At 40.7% G+C, this 19695-nt stretch overlaps 1 protein-coding gene across 3 annotated transcripts in view; it reads right to left on the bottom strand.

The window, feature by feature from the left end:
- Positions 1-1016: 1016 nt before the first annotated feature.
- Positions 1017-19695, bottom strand: part of dab2ip (DAB2 interacting protein) — a 90219-nt gene continuing 71540 nt past the window's right edge. For 2 of the 3 annotated variants that reach the window (XM_022766426.1, XM_022766427.1), the window contains 8 exons: positions 18906-19142; positions 18564-18765; positions 17613-17800; positions 14300-15197; positions 12057-12194; positions 6927-7129; positions 6746-6833; positions 5067-5234 (listed from right to left, as the gene is read on the bottom strand). In XM_022766426.1, the coding sequence (XP_022622147.1) occupies positions 5067-5234; positions 6746-6833; positions 6927-7129; positions 12057-12194; positions 14300-15197; positions 17613-17800; positions 18564-18765; positions 18906-19142 (2122 nt within the window). Of the gene's footprint in view, positions 5235-6745; positions 6834-6926; positions 7130-12056; positions 12195-14299; positions 15198-17612; positions 17801-18563; positions 18766-18905; positions 19143-19695 lie in introns of all 3 variants that reach the window. The other variant, XM_022766425.1, reaches the window with a different exon arrangement.

Raw genomic sequence — 19695 nt, 5'->3', positions numbered from 1 at the left:
ACAATGCAGGAAAAATGACATGACAATCAACCAATCACATATGGTAAAATCCAACAATACAGGTTGTACTGTTAACACCACCTTCTCACTATGTAGAATGCAAACAACGTAAGCCTATTTAAAGTGGTCGAAGTGTTTATATAGAGCAGAACATGTTGATACTGGCCACAACATATCTATTCTGAGTAGGAAAAGAAAATTAGCTACTAGCAACTAGAGTTTGACAAAAATATTAAGATTGGACTGCAGTTAAAGTATGTACTCCTTGGCTGTTGCTCTGCACTTGGCAGTAAATCACCCTGCCATCAACAAGTGGTTTAATATGTGGCTGTGTTTTCTTGCCTTTGATACTTTTGAGCCATGGGTGGGAGAGTACTGGGGAGTGGTAAGACTAGTAGCTTGTTTTATTAGCCTAATGTCCTAAATGCATGTCTTTGCCCCAGGGAGCCTGTTCCACTTGGCCAAAGAAATAAGTGAGCCTCACGGGGAGCAATTAACAGCACAGGAACTTTCCTTTTAAAATATACATGCTGCTAACAGGACCTGCTGTTAATGAGGTCCACTTTCCCTATTCGATCATTCTGTACAAGAATACTGCATTTCTCTTGCTTTTGAGCATCTGCTCAATTTATAACTACAGCTATTTGAGAGAGACATTTCACTACAAGATCTCCTCCATTTTTGTTGTTAAGGCCATTCTAGGCTTTCTCCTACCCACTGTGGGGAATAACAATCAGGCAGTATGTAGGTCAGGCTTGCTGAGAAGTAGGCACTGCTCAAACCAATCTTTTACATCCCTCCATCATACCCTCCGCTCTGCCTTTGCACCCCAAGTCGGAGCATATGTTCTCTCTAGCTGCTTGTCATCTATCTAGGCCTGCTTGAGTATTTAATGAACATATGATTCATCTCACATGCGCTGAAATTAAGCTTCATTTACATTTCATAATAACAAAGCGTCAGAGAAAAATGCAAGCAAGGCGATCAGACACAGACACAATGGGACGAGATTTTAAAATAGCTAAATAAAACTTTAATAGGTCTAGTTGCGAATGTACATAAATTGCACAGCCACATTTTGTCAACACAATTTCCTCTGTACATTATTGTTTTGTCACTGTCGTCAAAGGAAGCAGAATCCAGCAAATACTTTATACTTTCAACATACTTACAAAAGTATTTTCTACAAGATAATAGAAAACATACAACATCTTTTACTTTATTTATAGCTTTATGTTTTGATTGATCTTTTGTCGGACTGGCTGAACTGTGTGAAGTGTGAGCTCATGGTTTTCTGACTCATAAAACAGAACTGATTTGGGAATGTGGATGGGGTAGAAGAAGAAAGTAGAAACCAAACAAAAGAATGCGTCTTCTACTTTGTCCAGATGTATTGATGTAGCATACATGATTTTCATTATGGTACGCTGCAGTTTAAAGCAAGACTATGTAACTTTTTCTGAACCACGACCACTGCTAAACTCTAAGCTCCTGCCATACTAAACCATGGTACTGTTTTAGCTAAATGCTAAACCATAGTTTACTGTTTAGCTGAACAATAGTTTGCATTTAGATATACATACTAGTTATTAGTTATTGTAACAGTAATTATGCGTTATACAGTATCTAAAATTTGCTAACATTTGCTAATCAAATTTGACAATCAAAAGCTACTTGTCATAATTGACCAAGTAAGGCCGTAACATCCAACTGTTTAGCTAGCAAAAATACTAAACTATTGTTAAACATTTCTGTTAGCTAAACAATAATTGAACTATAGTTTAATTCTAAATTGTACACAATAGTTTAGCATTTAGCTGTAATGCTAAACTACTGTAACAGAAGTGCGGGCGGAGAGTCAACAGAATAGTAATGTGCCATACTCGTCATAACAAAGTCAAGCTGTAATGTTGGCACCAAAACTTCCAACTGTTTAGCTAGCAAAAATGCTAAACAATAGTTTAGCATTCGCCTAATTTAGCTGTTAAATTTAGATGCTAAACACCTGTTCAGCATTTACATTAGCATAAGTGGAGAGGAGTCATAAAGTTATTGAACTGAATGAATCAATGTGCCTTTTACAGCAAAAGTTTCCCAAAATTTGTGAACATTTGCTAACATTAGGCACCAAAAGCTACTGATCATAACAGACCAAGTTAGACTGTGAACAATAGTTTTGCATTTAGCTAAAATGCTAGGCGATTGCAACTGCACATGTGGAGAAGTCATAAAGTCAGTGAACTGAATCAGTAATGTGCCACCAAAAGCAACTGGTAAAAACAGACCTAGTAAGGCTTTAGCAGCAAAACCTCTGAGTACAAGGTAGCCTACTGAACTGAATGACAGAGTCTTTGATTACTTATGAATTCCACCGTTGTAAGCATAAGAATGTGTTATTTCTTCTACCAAAAGTAACATGTTCCTACTTTAATCTGCAGTCGTACAATATAGTTTAAGGACTGGATGCCTGTAAGATATGAGGAGGAGAAAAGTCCTATATGATTTTTTTGCTACCAGAGTATTCTTTAGTCTGAGGCTATTTGTTTCTATTCAAACAGGAAAAAGCTGTAAATACTTCTGTTGATCAGATATAACAATTTGATATTGAGTTATACCAAAAATCCCTTTCTTCGGTTTTGAACTTTGCCACGTTTTTAAACACCTGAAAGAGGTGCTGTGCTAAAAAAAAAGCTAATTATAAACACCAACCACTGAACGTAAAAGTGCATAGAACTAGACTGATGAGAAATACAGGATTGTGCTTGTGAATCTCATCGAGACTGGACTCAGCTTGGCCTGAAACCAACTAGGCATCCTCCACGACTTCCCAAGAGTTGAACTCCTACTTAGTCAGTTTTTTTGGCTAGCGATATTACACTCTAATTACAAAAACAATAGCTTCAACAGGGAGAACACTGAAAGGTTAATTTAATTGTATAGTTCTACCCGATGAGGACAGATGACCGACTAAGCTATTTTGTATTTACAATATCCATAATGATACAGCAGAGTTTGAGCACAAGATACATTTACAAAAAGCTCTGTTAACATTAGGTAAAAATAATGTAAGCATTTTATTTACACTTTCCCAGGCTGTCCAGCCTCTTGATACACTCAGTTATCATATGTTCACTATATATGTCTGCAGCAAGCCAATCATCATCATCATCATGATCATCATCACCATCATCACCAAATTGGCAACTAAAGAAAACAAATGGTGATACCGACGCTACCATTGGCTCTAGAGCAAGGATGAAGCATGCAGAGCCTCACACTTGATGTATATATTCTGTTACAGGTAAGAAAAATGGATACAAAAATATACAAAATACAGATGCTGAGATGGGATGGCGCAATGACAAGAGAGATTAGAAGGACTAAACCCCATGTTAAGACCAACTGTGAGTCAGCATCTTCACATTCAGAAGAATGGGGGATGAAAGAGGGTGGAGGTGAGTAAGAAAAAGAGACTAAGAGAAGAAAAGAGAGAGAGAAATGATGCCACTAGGATTAATAGAGTCACAGTTTGGATGCAGCATACTTCATTACCACTGACAAACAAAGCAGTTAAGAGAGAAAATGTTGTAACTAAGGGGGCCATTATTACAATGGCTCACCAGTCCAGTGTATAGTATGAGTGAGTGTGTTTAAACACGTCTCTCAATAGCTCTTGTGCTACTAGAGAAAGAAGACCACAACCCCAAAATTAAAATCTGGGTTTAACTGATCTGTGTCTTTAGGAGCAGTGATGAACACCATTAGGAGAACAGAACACGTGACTGTGCAAGCTACGCCAAAGCTGCTCAAAACTACTGTACAGACATTCCTCTCAGCTGTGGTGCATACTGTATGTAAAGGGTTAAGCATCTTGGATGTTTGAAGGGATGACTGAAGCGATGGTGCTGATCACTGCTCGGTGTGGTCTCCTCCTCCAGGGCTCTAAAGCAAGCTACACACTACAGTCTTTCATCGTTAGAGAAGAAAAATAAAACTAGATCTCACTCCTAAATAAAGGGCTGCTTTTATATTTGAGATTATCAAATATAGGTTTATGTGTGTATACTCTATAGAAGAAATAAAGAAAAATGCATACATCTATATTAAATTTCATTAATATAGTATCACATAGAATTCATTTACTTTAGTATTCATAATACATTTAAGTGTGTACAATTTATTTTTGTATCCTTTACAAATCCACAGTATAAGTTGTGCCTTCTTTTTTTTTTTTGCAGAAATAGGGGAGCTGTGGGATAAAGTCAAGGTGTGTTCCTTACTTAAGGCGTTTCATGTACCAATAGCTTTTCACAAAGTGCACTACATAGGGATGGTGGGGGGGACATGGGGGTCAGCGGGACGCTCAGGAACACACCCAAGGAGTGAGAAGGGAAATAAAGAAGATTGTTTTAGACTAAAAATATCTATTTTTAGCTCCTATTTGGTTCTTTATAAACAGTGACTTTAAAATAAAGCACTAGAAAGTAATCCTCTCAAGAAAACTGAAGTGATAATCCTCAATGCGTGTTATTGTTTTTAAGTGCGTCCACTTGGTCATCAAGAGGGAGTGGATTAAAGAGAGAAGAGGAGGAGAGGAGGGTTGCTAGGGCGACCGTGTCTAGCGGTCATCACCGTGTGTGGTTACATAGTGGTTTGTCCCAGGTGTAGGCAGGGTTTGAATTGTCCCAGCGACTGCACACATCCGCTGGCAAAGTGTTTGACTGATGGACAGCTTTGAGTTTCATATGTACAAGCTCTGCCCCGCCTCCTCTGGCCGCCACCCTGATAATGAAGGCCGTCTGGTGATCTTGTTTTCTTGGTGATCTGTCCATCACGCCGCAGTCCCGCCTCTTCTGGCTGGCCACTCAGAGCGATGTCCTTTCTCCTACACTGTGTCCAAAAAGTGGAAATGTCCTCTAAAAGTACTGTCTGCTTTTAAAAACACACGCACACCCTTGCAGTCTGTCAAACAGGCATGCATCCATGCATGCACGGAGACGTCCTCTCACTGAATAACTGTACACTCGCAGGCACTCGACACTCACTCGGGGCAGATACCAGTCTGTCTAGCAGTTACTGCTGTTCCTGAACTCTCCGTTCTCAGTAATCTGCAATTTGGTGGGGTTGGTGGGGGAGATGCCGTTGCGGGTCTGCATGCTGTAGCGTTCCTTCAGCTGGGTCAGAGCGCTCATCAGACGGGCATTGGCTGCATCCAGCGACGCTATGCGCTTCTCCTACACACACACACACACACACACACACATAAATACAGTTAGAGAATCGCAGTATTGAGTCTCAATAAAAACTTCATCTAAATTTAGAGACATGCCGTCATGATCTATTCCTCCTCAGAAGGTTGTGCAGGAGCCTCATGCATGAACATTTTGAATTCTTATCCTAAACCTCTCTTACTTTCTTTGTGAGCCTTCCTTATACGTGTTAGATTCAATAACCTTCTTAACTGCACAAGGTTGTTGTAAATAGCTCATTTCAGCTTGTAAAATGCCTCCTGTTCATGTAGTAGGTGAATGTTGGTGCGATGTGGTCATAATCGACAGCCTCAAACTGCTATATAAGGCTACCCTTCCACTTGAGGGCAAGTTTCGTTCACAGAAATGTCATCCCAGGAAAAAAATATTACTGAATTGTAGTGCAATGCCAAAATCTAAATTCTAAAAACAAGAACTCCAGAATATCAAATTTGCTTTATGTCTTACTTATGTTGATTTCAGTAACATTTAAACTCCAAATTCATTCAGAATAATAATAATCAAACAATATGTGACTCTTGCGACAGGTCTGGGCCACTGATAACATTTGTTTGTGCCTATGAGAAAATTTGAAGTATGAAAAAATTGATAAATGTGACAAATGATGTGCCACTTAAAAATTTGTTTCTACGAGTTCTTGCATGTGGCCGATCGTGTTAACTGTATGAGCTGAACCACAGAGGCGAGCTTCCCTCCCTGTCTTTATAATGAGCTTTTTATTTTCTTTCTCTCTGCCTGTTTACAGAGGGAGACAACGTATTGTCTTACTGTGCCGTGTTTGTTTGCAGATGCAAATTCTCATTACTTTAGGCGTGAAGGAGATTAATCATCTATGCATGTTTGTGTCTGGGTTTTTGTAAATGTCACGTTGCAGCATGGTTGTATTTTTGTTCTAGTTCTGTAGTAAAATCACATGTTTGCGCTTAAACGTGTGTGTCTGTGTGTGTGTGTTTGCGCACATGTAATGTACACTTTTTGTAGAGTTCAAAAGAAATGGTATCAGAGACAACTATAACAAAGATTCCAGCAGTGTTTAAGCCGTGATGCCCACACAATCACTCTGCTTAATTTGTAATTGCATTCCCAACAGTCAACATTCAGAATGTTCTCTAAAGAAAGAGGGATTTTAATAACAGTTTTCTATGAATAAGAACCACCATGGATTATAGACGAGCTACATGTTGACAGAAAACTAGGTAAGAAATTCCTAAATGTATGTTTTATAAGTGAGAGTGGGTCGGAGCTGAGAAATGCTGCTCAGCCATTCAGGCTTGTCACTGCCAGAGCTGAGACATCTATGAATTAAACATCTCTTTGTATTTCAGTGACCCTTTGTTTCCTCGAGCAGAAGACACAAGTGACACGTACAAATTTGAAACACAAAGACAGAAAGTATCAACAAAACCATCTGCAACCTGCACAGTGGCCAATAGAATCGTCCTGTCAGTCTACGTGTTCTAAAAGGGCAAACTGACCTGTGCATCGATGATCTTCTGTTTAGAGTCTACAACCGCCTGCATGTCTGAATGATCCTTCTTGAGCTCCTCCTCCACTGACATTAACCTGGAAATGTAATCGAGCGGAGTCAGTGTAACAGGACAAATTTAAACAGATGCTCACTGCTGCATTTCAACCACACAGCTTCCTCCTCCCTACCTGCTGATGATGCCCTTCATCTGGAGGTCCTTGTCGTCCTGCTGTCTGCGCAGGCGCTCCTCCGACTCCTCCAGCCTGGCCTGGTACTCCATCAGCACCTTCTGTGCCTGTTCGTCCTGACCCTTCAGCCGGGCCTCGTACTCTTCCAGCTTCTGCACCGACGCTCGCAGCTTCTCCTGCAGAACTGCGATCTCCTGCTGGTACTGAATAAAGAAGCAGCGAGATGAGGAGAACATCATCATCGCTGTTGTCATTATCATCACGATAACGACCATCATCATCATCATCATCATCATCATCATCGTCAGCCCTATCAGCGGGCGCCCCGTCTTCATTACCATAGCTGACGAGAATGAAAAAGAAATCTCTCAATCAGGTCTGAGATTGTGTCCTGTTGTTCCTGATAATTTCTGTCTGGAAACGAGAGACTGCCTCTCTCAGGGAATCACATGGTTCATTTGTGGCCTGTATAGCTGTACTACGAAACTTTCTATTAAGTTTTTTTTCCCCGTCCCTAATCAAATGATCTTTTTTCTTTCTCAATCGATACGCCCACTGACATTAACAAGCTTTTTTCAATACTTGCAAAGCTTTCACTGCAAAAGCTTAAAAACAGTGTCAAATTCAGCTGCTCACCCTGTCAGACCTCTGCTTTGGCTCAGAAACCAACGACCTGCTGAGAGGTTAAACTGGCAAAAAACGAAAAAAAAAAACCAGAAAGAAAGGAGAGGGAATATAGAATGAATAAAGACACGGAGGAGGTGAGAAGAGAGGGATGGAACCAGTGAAATAGGAGTCAAGTTTGTGAAATAAGCTCTGAAAATCTCTCCCTGACCTCTCGCTGGACCACAGAGAGGCTTGTTTCAAGGGGGAAACAAACACAGCAATCAAATCTCTCCTGGATAGAAAAACACAATTCTTGTAAAAGTTAAAGACCCTGTGATGTGTCACTGGAAGAACAGTGAGAGAGATACTAAAGACAGCAACACTAGATTAAGTGAATACAGCCACGCTAGCTGCTCTGTGAGGGAGTGCTTAGCCAAAAGGTGCTAACAATAACAATGCTAACATGCTGATGTAGCATGTAATTTTTACCATGTTCACAGTTACAGTTAGCATACAATATTTGCTAATAAGCACTGAACACAAATTGCTGAGGCTGATGGGAATATTTTTAGTTTTACATGTATTTGTTAATTAACCAAAGTATTAGACGAATTAAAATTTTGCTAGATAGACTTGACGAGATAAAAAATTCAAGGAATCATCAGAGTTATTACAATTAATCCTGAGGATGATGGATGTGTGAACCAAATGTCACGGCGATCCATCCAACAGTTGTAAAGACATTTCACTCAAAAGCACAAATGTCAACCTCACAATGGTGCAAGAGGAAAGGTCAGGGGATCACCAGATTCATAAGACTTCATCCTCTGAGGACCATGAATGTCTGTACTACATTATGCTGTGATCCAGCCAGTAGTTGTTGATATTTCAGTCTGGACCAAAGTGCTGGACTCCCTCTAGCCACGCTGCTACTACGGTTCAAAAGTGTTCAGATCATTTTATTTTGGTATAATGAATGGTATAATTCTTGGCAAAAGTCTCCTTTTATCCCTTTATTTAAGATGGGAGTAAAAGTAAATAAATATGTTAGCATCAATATTTAAAACAATAGTCATCTATTACAAAATGTTTATCCCTAACAGCCTAAAACTAAACAGAAACTAAAATGGCCAGTTTAACTGTGTGTTATATCTGAGCTCGCTCCAGCTCATCATTCAGCAATAAGTGTTGGAGAAGATTGTGAAAGACGCACTATCAGAGCCCCCTGGATGATCAGATTCAATTACAGTGAGGATGCTGCTGTGATCATTTATCTTTCCTTGTCACCTTCTACTTATTTTCTCACGTCACTCTCCTGACTACCACTGGGACATTTTTCCCATCACCCCCCACTTCCCAGGAGGAATAGTGACCTCAAATAGATTTATCTTATCGTCAGCTCTGCCCTTTCTCTCTACTGTTCTCTCCATCTCCAATATCCCTCTGCTCTTGTCACTAGATCCCCTGAGAATGAATGACATCTACTGTATCTGTAGCAGCCTTTGTCCTGCCCCTCAGTCCTTGCACTGGTCTCCCTCAAATGCACAATACATCGAGTCCGCACGGCACCGATGCCTTTCCCTGTGTCCTCTCATCTTAAATACAGGACACCTAATCAAACTACTGTAGAAGCTCAACCACTGTTTGAAAAATACAATAAGTGTCTTGTTTATATTTGTTACAGGAGTCAGAACTGAATTCAGCCTGCTGCATTGTGACATAAGACAGCAAAGCATCTTAAAACCTGAGAGTAAATCTTAGTTCAATCTGCGATTTTTGTAAATATTTATTGAAATAAAATTTTGCTGAAATATAACCTTGTGTCTTTGCATCGCTGACCTTTCCTAAATACTTGTAAATAAATAATATTGTCTGGCTTTAAATACAATATTGACTGCACCTGTTTCTTGCAGATGTGTATTTGAAATCCCATGAACACAAAAAGTATGATTAACACATCTGAATATTGATAACACACAACAGGACAAAAGCGAGTGGGAAAACAAAGGTGTGGTATGAACAGATGCATCTCTGCATCTTCTGTCCCGATGTTCCAGGTAGGTTAATATTTCCAACCATACCAACATCTAACCCACATATTGCCCCAAAGACAATTAATTCAAAATGGAACTAAAGAAAACTATCTTAAGAAATAGACCAATATCTACAGTATATAAAATATGAAGTAAAATAAAAAATATTTGAAACAAATAACTAGGAACTGGTTTAAAAAAAAAAAAAAAACTTAAAAAAAAGATGGATATAAAAATCAACCACGACAGTGTAAATGTTTTGATGATTAGGGCCTAAATTAAATGATACAGCAGGGTAGGTCATTAGACTTGGGAAAATATGGTGACATAATATAATGATTTCATGGATGGTCAATGAAATCAGCAAGTTAATCAGTTCATTAATCGCATTAACTGCAATACAGCTGATGCATTTAATTAATAATTCCACACCAAATATCTATAGGGACATATTTTATACGGTTTACTCTTCTTTTTTTAATATTAAAGCAAAAGTAGATATAAATGTTTTACGATTGCAGATTTATTATGGAATGTAAGCAACTGGAAATTTTGTGTTATCTTGCAGGAAAGTCTTTCTCACATCTTTTCTAACCAGAGTAACAATCATCTTCTGCTTTGAGGCGTAAAAGGCAAAAATTCTAAGCACTAAATTTCAACCAATTTGTGTTTCATACATACAATGCAATGAAACACTTCAACTGAAACACTTTAAACTCAGAGGTATTCAAGTGGAAATTTAAATTTCCAGCATTTGTTTTTAAATGAGAAAATGCTGAGTGTCTAATTATTCTATTTACTTGTGTTCATTTAAATGAACAAATTATCTGATTTATTGGAATTTATGCTTCCTCCTCCTAACGAGACAAACGCATGCCTTAATTTGTTGTAGATCACTGAATACATACAGTACGTGCAAATGAATGTGAAGGACTGCTGTAGGGGCTGCATTGTTCAGGCTGTATGGACCATTAGCTGCAGCCTGTGTCTAAGCTGCTGTGGAAGACGTACTGTTTTCCAATTCCTCTCTTGTTGCTGCTCTGCTATTTTAAGGTGGCCGTGGCTTCTTTGTTAAGACTGAAGTTATTGCCTTCTTTGGTTGCTCTCCCTGCCTGAGCTGCTGGCTTCCATAAAGTATGAGCTATGTTAGGATGACAGGTTTGTATTCATTATGGATGGGGGGAAGAAAAAAAAGAAAAGGGGGGAGCATGTGGCAGCCAATCAAAGCATAGAAGCGAAGCTGAGGGTGAATATTTGTAAAGGTTGCTGAGAAGAGAAGCAGGGAACGTAGGCAGAGGAAGCAGCAAAACGCCTCTTTCTGTCTCTATTTCTCACATACGGCAGATGCAAGCGCACACAAGCTCAAACGTCTGTGTGGATGTATTGCATGTGCATACACACACACACATACACACACCTGCTTTGGGCTATTAATTTCATTCCAAAGATGGTAAGAAAATAGGGGGGTGGGGGGTGGGGGTTAGTTTTGAGGGTGTGTGGAGATTAAAGGGGTAAAGACAGACTTTTTGAATGAAGTAAGAAGGTTAAGGCTACAACACTGTAACAGTGCATGTCTCTCTGCAGACTACATTTCTACAAGTTATTCATCAGCTTCTTTAGGTTTACTTAGCATACAAGAAAAGTTGTCTTAAGACAGGAAGCCAAGTCGTCCAAATGCAACGATTAGTTGATTAATTGATCAACAACAAAAAAATTAAACTAAAATTGTTTTAGTGATTTTTCAGGAAAACACGTCAGAAATTCCATCCTGAAAATGTGATGCTTTTCCTGCTTTTCCTTGTCATATATAACACAAATATGTTTTGGATTTTGGACTGTCGGCTGAATAAAATAATACATTTGTCTAAATCTCCTTTGGCTGAGGAGAGACATTTTTCACAATTCTCTGAAATTTCATAGATCAACTGATTAATCAAGAAAATAATCAGCAGATGAATCAAGTTGCTACAGTCCTAGTGGTGATATTCAATCTCGTCTGCTATATTTAGTCTCACAATTATGTTATAACTGCTTTCTGCCATTGTTGCTGTCGCTGTGACTCTCCAGCAGCTGATAGCCACAGTTCGCTGCTGGCTGTGAAAACGGCAAAACAACATCACTGATAAACAGCCTGAACATCACTGACAAGCCAATTTCTGGAAAATTAGAGATTAAGGTATTATGGGGCCACATGCAGAGCACTATATATCCTATTTACCTGAATTTTATATTATAAATGCACATATTATAGCTTTAAGTGACCATATAAGTATGTCTGAGGGACCTCCAGCTTAGAGGAAAGGCAAGGGCAATGTGGGAATAGATGCAGCCGCTAAGTGAGTGTGTTTTCAGGAAAAAGGGATATGAGGGAGCTAATGAGAGGTAAAGAAAGGAAGGACAGTTCAGTTGAAGTGTCAGGGCTGAAGGTTGAAGTGGTTTGTGAAAGGAGGGGGTTGGTAAAGGTCAAAAGTTGGATGAGGAGGCAGGTTACCTTCTCCACCTGAGTCAGATCCTCTCTGTTTCTCAGTGACTCGGGCTCCATCCCCTCATGGTCTAAATACTGCACATTCATATTCAATAGCCAGGCTGCTGTGCGGTCCAGCGCACTGGGGTTCACTGGGGAGGGGGCCTAGTGAAACCAACATAACACACACACACACACGTACATGAGCTGAGTGCAAGTGACGGGGAGGGGGCAGGGGGGAAGGGAGGAGGGAGGAGGAGGGAGGGCAGGTTGCAACAACAGCACAGAAACAACAGAAATAAGCTTGAAATGCACCAACTCATCTGGATTGAAAGCAGCAGGTGGAATGGATTCACACTCCTGTCTTCAAGCTCACGCATACACTGCAGCACACACTCTGAAGCACTGATTTACACGTGTGAGTGTGTACACCTACAGTGCCATATCAGTAGTAAGGAAGGTAAATACTGTGAGATTAAATGTGAACTGAAATCAGCCTGGAGGCAGACGCTACCAGCTTAGGTGCATGTGTTTGTATCTGCCACGTCTCTTATGGACAGATGGACAGATGAGTAGAGAGCGAGGCCGTGGTCTGTTACAGTACGAGTAAAAAAGTGGGATGTTTTTATCGCCCAACACACTAATTTGCATTGAAGGCTTTTGAAAAGGCTGAAATATCTGAATGTTAATATCTGCAAATGGACAAAACAGAATAGAAGAGGAAAAGAAATGAAGCTTTGCGTCAGCCTACACATGAAATGTGAATGAAACTTTCCAGGGTTGTTGGCTTTAGTACCCTTGTTACTGGCTAATGTCAATTAACTGACAACCTGTTTGAAAAAGTTAATTTAATTCCAGACAGATTGAATTAAGATATAAATCCACATTAATTTATAATCAAGATCCGGCTATTTTGATAGAAAAGAAATGATTTTATCTTTTGTCTATGTCACCGATAACCCATTAAACTACACTGGAAAGGAAACTCAACTTAAAGCCACCATGTGGAATTTAATAATTTGTGACTTTGGCGTCCTCAACTATTAGTATCAAAAAAGACACCTTTGGGATCTGACTGTCACTGAGAGAAATGGGCTTAAAGCAACCGACAGGCTGCACCAATTTTCACTGAGATTGTCTAATTTTTCTACCAACAGGACTAAGAGTCGACAGAAACACTGTTTTGGTCATAAACCAAAGTATTCGACAAATTACAATTTTGACAATAGTGCTACATCACCAAAGTTATTACAGTTCACCCTGAGGGGAAAATGAATGTCTGTACATAATTTAATGACAACCCATTTAATATTCCGGCTAACACTTCACACTGAATTACAAAATCACTGGAACACAAAAGACGTAAGGATTCATCCTCTGGGCACCATGAATGTCTGGAAACCCATCCACTAGTTTCTGAGATATTTCCATTTGGACCAAAGTGGTGGACTGACCAACTGATTGACGTCGTCATCCCTAGAGCCTGAAAAAATCATTTAAGAGATACTATCACAAATTATCTACACACAGTGGCTTTAAAGTCCTGGACTTAGTGCTGAGTTTCCTGAACAAACACATTCAATTAGTGTGTGCTGCTCGACTGTAGACTACTCCATAGGGAGGAGATCAAGGCATAATGATTAATATGCAGATGCCCTCCCCTTCAGCCAGTCACCAAGGGCAACCAATGACCAGTGACTTAATTACAACCTAGAGCCCTGACCTGCCAATAACGAACATAGACTTACCAGGAAAGGCGTTGAGGAGAATGTCAATTTTAAATGGAAACTTCCCACCGTGACACACACACAATATAAACACACTGACACAGTAAAATACTGTATCTGTTTGTATCCATGAGGTCTGTTTTCCCGTTGCCTTGTGTGCGTGTAAGCACATATATCGCTTGTTAATAAGATGCTAATTGCGCCTCCACCACCCTCATTGTCAGCCCATTAAAGTTGACCAGTAAAACAGTGGTGAAGTGATGAGCTGCCTGTATGCAAATTACTGTCATTACACGCACGACGACCGTAGTTCATTAGGGCACAATGTGCAGAGTGTCTGTGCTGAGTCCACCCACACAGCCTTTCTCAACATGCTTCGAGACAAATGGGCGTTTGGTAATAGCAACTTTTTCTGTCACTGTAATTTCAGATGATTACATAGGCTGAGATAGCTACAGTTGACTGTCTTGAATATTGCCCTCATGAACACCAGCCTCCACACGTGTAAGTTAAAGATGTGTACGCAACAGTCGAGTCCCGTACCTGTTTGTGCTGAGCCCTCTGCTTGGTCTCAGGACTGTCACCTTTGGAGGAAGAGGACTGCTGTCGTAACCGCGCCCCGCTGCCGGGCCAATCGGGGGATGATGTCATCATGCTGCCAGAGGAGGGCCGGGGGTAGGGTCCGCTGTTGAGCAGATTCGGGGGTGTGCGGCCTCGAGTGATGCTCTGCGGTGGGGGTTGGTCTATCCTCCGCTGCGGACCGGCACTGTTCTGTCTGGGGACGGTGGGCTGGTGGGGTGTTTCTGTGAGGGACAGCTGTCGCCGGTTGAAGTCCCCTGAACGCCTGGTGTACTCGTCCCCGCTGCTGCCCCCACCTCCGCCGCCTCCTCCTCCTCCTCCACCGCCGGGATTCAAGAAGGTGTGTTTCCCTCCTGCTGGTCCGTCCTCGTTGTTGCTATGGGAACTGACAGAACTGTGGCACTCTGAGCCCGAGTCAGTCATTCCGCGCGGGGACACGGGCAGGCAGGCCGCCATCTGGTAGACTGGATTCTGGAAGGAGAGGGGGGCGAGTAGTTGGGCAGGTCGACCAGGGGTACTTTCTGTGCCGGGGGTGGTGGGGGGCTGGCCCGGCCTCCTCAGAGTGGGACCTCCAAGAATGTTGCCTTGTGGGACTCTGGCTGACCAGCCACCACCAGAGGCTGGGCATTCACCCAAGGCGTCTGAGGTACTGGGACCTGGACCACCTTCCAGACTGCGTGGGTCCTGGAGGTCCACCATGGACAGACTCTTGCTGCCATTGGCCATGCCCAGGTCTGGCTCATTGGTCTCGGAGTAGCTTGAGCTGCGTGCTGGGGAAGGCTGGATCCCTGAGCTCCTAGTCACAAAGAATAGGTCCTTGTTTTCTGGGGTGGGGGAGGGTAACCTGGTGAAGTCAACCAATCTGAAAGCCAAACCAAAGAATAAGTAAATCTGGTATCCATGTTAAACTCTCAGCCAATCATTAATTGATAACAAATAAATTGAAACCCTTGATCACAACAATGCAAACTTTAAAATGAGATTAATTCCACATTAGCATTATAATTTTCCACATATTTGTCATTTGAGTAAGAATTGAAACGAAAATGCAATAATCCAATTTGCATTTTCATTTTCACATACTCGTGACAGCAGCGTCCTATGAAGATAATAAAATGAAAATGGAAAAAGCTGTTTGACATTTCATTTTCAAACTCGTACTGTACAGTTTCCATTTATTCAAGAAAGCAAAAGTCACAATTAAAATTTAAATGTAATTTTCTAACAACTTGAAAATGAAAATGAAGACAGCATTTGACATTTCATTTTCAAAGACTTAACCTGCTCTACAGTGGATGATATTCAAATGCAATATGCGAACAGAACCACCAGTCTATTGCATTTACATTTACACGTCACCGTGCTCTTTTGGTGTCAAAATGAAAATGAAAAATTCAGTTAGTCGGGACATCAGTCATTCTCTGTAGGCGGGACGCCATATGCTACCTGCGTGACTTAATCTTAGTCTGTAGTGCTGTTTCTCAGAGAAGCTGCAGAGGCCTCGCTGAAGCAAAATTCACCCAATATTGACATAACCAATGCTACTTCCCCCGCTTCCACCACGAGCACTACCAGTACAAGGAGTGTCACCAGTTTCACTGCAAGTTCTGATCGTTAAGGCAGCACCAGAGGTAAGTATGAGTGGTATTTGCCGATCTTCCAATAACAATTTATCTTCCAATCATCTCTATCATTCACATCACGCTCATCTCCTCCCTTCTCTCTGTGTCCTTCTCCCTCTGTTCCATTACCCTTCCCTCCTTTAACTTCTTTCTCCTCTTCATTCTGCTCAATTTCGTCCCTTTTTCAATCTTGGCACTGTCTCCTTATTCTGTCTCCCGCTTTTCGTGTCACTGCTTAGTGGATGAGAAGCAATTAGGTGAGAATGGCGAGCTCATTTGAATGCCATTTCGGTCTTACAGCTTGCTGATGAGGACACGCCACACACACACACAGACACACGTAGGCCAATATGTGAGCAGTTATTGTGATAAAGTGAAGAGGCTCTGACATCAGGTCATATAGCGACATCACCTAATTAGTTCTATTGATCCCGGGCCCCTGATGAGCATAATTATGCCAGCTGTCTGACTATCTTCCTGTTTCTCCTGTTGTCTCATCGTCCTGTTAAATGCAGTATGTTCTCATCTACCTGCCTGCACACTGGAGGTGGCGTGTTCACTGGTGTCTGGCTATTACATCCTTTTGGTCCCTGCGCCTTCATGTTAATCTTTCTGAGCTTCACCTTGCCATTGTACTACCAGGGAGCAAGAAGACAGGAGATAAGTGAGATAATGTGCTGTCTGAGCGTGTATTCATCCACGGGAGAGCACATGAGGTTTCATCTGGCTGATGTAAACAAACAGGGGTGACACTCTGATTGTGTCATGGCCTCACCTGACACACATTAACACTCAGTAGAACTGGTGGTAGAGAAAACACACTGGCTGACTTTGAAGAACAACGGGTGCATGGTATCAGTGTTGCTCAAATCTGTTTCCTCATACCAACCTGTTCTGCGATTAGCTTATCTCCAAATCACTTTCAAGCCCAGCCAGTAATCAAATACGCCCAGAGCTGGCTGCTGGTTATAAGAAGTAAAAGCAAAAACTGGGAGCACAAAGAAACTGCATGGTAACATGGTGGCCTGGGAATAAGTAAATGATAAAAATATTGTAAATAAAAACAGCTATGTGCGCAAATTGCAGCGGCAAAAGTGCCCTCCTAGTTACAAACAGGCACTGGGATTTAATGGTAATGGATGTTCCAAGAGTTCCATGTTTATATCATTGGAATAATAGTCAAATCACTAAAAAAATTTTTTACTGATAAACGGACGTTTTTTTTATTTTTTCTGTTGCATAAATAAGACTGATATTTTGCACATGGACTTTAAAACTTTATTTATTTGAACTTTAAAAACTTAAATTAGGCTTTTTAGGAGAAGAACTGTAAAGTTTTACTGGATTAATTACCTTTTATTTACAGTTTGTATAATAGTTGTAATCATTATCCATGTCAGTTGTCTTTTCTTTGCTGCTCATTTTAACATTTCCACAAGCAAATAAACTTTCCAACAAAGATAAAAAGAAAATAATAGGTTTCTTCTTTGAGACTCCCAGAAAATCTGAAACCAAACCTCTCATATTTCACACGATGCATCTAATTATCTTCCAATTCTATATTCATGATTCAAAAATAACATACAAAACAATGTTGTCTGCATAAATGAAGAAACTCTGGTTCTTTACTAGCTGAGCTCCAAAAGATTTCTTACCCTGAAAGGTCATTGTCTATGACCATCTTCTGCAGACCAGTGGAGATGCTGCAGCTTGCCTCGGCGGGAGGGGAGCCCATATGCTCCGAGGCCGGTCCGGGTGTCATCTGGACACTTGATGGATTTGACAGAGCTGTGTTCACCTCCCGCAGGATCCTGGGCAGAGGACCCAGCTTAGAGGCTGCACTCTGTGAAGCCAGAGAGACAATTAAATTCAAGCCAAATTAAATATTACTCTAGACCACTTTAGATTTCATTTAAATGTTATTTGATTGAATTTGATATTTGCATATTTTTTAGACCAAGTTATTTTCCCTATTCCATGCAATCAACTCTCTTATTCAGAAAACACTAAATAATGGAACAGGCTGGCTGGTCTGATGGACTGGAGTATCTACTCACTGTGATTTCTGAATTATTGAAAGATAAGGGTTCAGAGAACTAGATGCTCCACCAAAAAAAAAAAAGAAAAAAGAATGAAAGAATCTGCCCTTTATCTAATTATTACCAACTTCCCATCTGCTACCAAACCTAATGTAAACGTCCTTGTAAATCCATTAATATGCCTCATCCAGCCTCTGAGGCTTCACAGTGTTCTCTTCTTGTGCAGTGCTTATGTAATACAATAATAAATTATTGATTTCGTGTATGATAAACATCCTGATGTAGTCTATGCATGAGTCTAATCCTGCTCCTTCAGTTCAACCTGATCATGCACAGAAGACGTTGGATTCCTTTCCTTCATGAAATCTCTGTATATCAGTATATTTGATAGAAACTAATGCATTACAATATTCAGTATAATTGGTTAAAATCAGCTACATACTCCATGTACACATCACTGTCCATAGGAAACACTGCATGCGTAAGGAATAATTTATATAAGAAAAGGTCTGAATCCTCTTGGTGCATAAATATAAAACAGCTAATGCAGTATGCCATCTCCAGTACCTGATCCATCTGGGACACCACCTCAGAGAGGAGGGAGTGCAGTGTGGAGAGTTCCCTGCCGAGGTCGATATACCCCTCAAAGCCTGCCGTGTTGGAGATTGTCTCTGGATTTGAGATTTCGAGCAAGAAGCGCTGCATATTGGTCCACTCGTGCTCCAGGAACTGGTTCATGAAAGACATGTACTCCTCCTTGTTACCAAATCTGAGGGCACAGGGAAGGGAAATGGGGCAAAGAGTAATGCAGAGATGTAAGTTTATAAAATTCCCAAACTCTTTATTAAAAAGCTCAGTATGTGCATGTGTCTTTGGGTTCAAACATCCTGCTAAAAAACACAGACTCACTTGGTGAAGTTGGCCAGGTTTTGGGTGACTTTAGCGATGAGTGTGAGCGTACGTGCCGTGCGGTCATCGGGATACTCCTGCATCAAATTGAAAAGTGACGGGGACATGATGGCTGGACAGAGAAATCGCAGGAACAAAGACGCGCTGATCAAACGCTCGCTGATGTCCGGTCGGCCCCGGTTGCTGCATTCCTGCCGCCATGACGCAAAGACCTCCTTCAGTTCTCGCGGAAAGACACTGTGGAGAATAAAATAATAAATAAAGAAGATAAGATAAGAGAAAATCAAATACTATCTTTGCCGGATGTGTGTGTGGCATAGGGGAGAAAAACAACACAAAAAAGATCTTCTAAGTCTCCAACTTAAATTTAAAACTTTTTAAACATTTTTAATACCACATTAAATGCGGTTTAATACCTGTTTCATGGTATAAGTATGAAAAATATAAAGAAAAACCAGTAGTGACGATAAGGCCTAGAATTACTTAACAGATGCAGTATATAACAGTATTTCCTTATAATAACATTAATCATTAAATACAACCTGGACACATGGATGGTTGATTTAACCGGTTAAAAAACAATTAAGTTAAGGTCCACATATGAATTCTATCTGAATGTTACTTCCTCCGACACAAAAATAGGTCATGTTAGTTTTTATAGGTCACATGTCAAAGCAGTTTGTTTGTCTTTGGTATATTTCCTGTTCTTTTTTTTTTTTGGGGTCGGACGGTTTGATCACTTTGGAGATCTGGGCTTCAGTGAAAGATTCCTCATTTCAACTCTGACTCC

Source organism: Seriola dumerili, unplaced genomic scaffold (genome assembly GCF_002260705.1).
Source record: "Seriola dumerili isolate Sdu_G_001 unplaced genomic scaffold, Sdu_1.0 BDQW01000853.1, whole genome shotgun sequence".
Taxonomy (NCBI): Eukaryota; Metazoa; Chordata; class Actinopteri; order Carangiformes; family Carangidae; genus Seriola; species Seriola dumerili.
The sequence above is the reverse complement of the archived record's forward strand: the minus strand, read 5'-3'. Positions and strand labels throughout refer to the sequence as shown.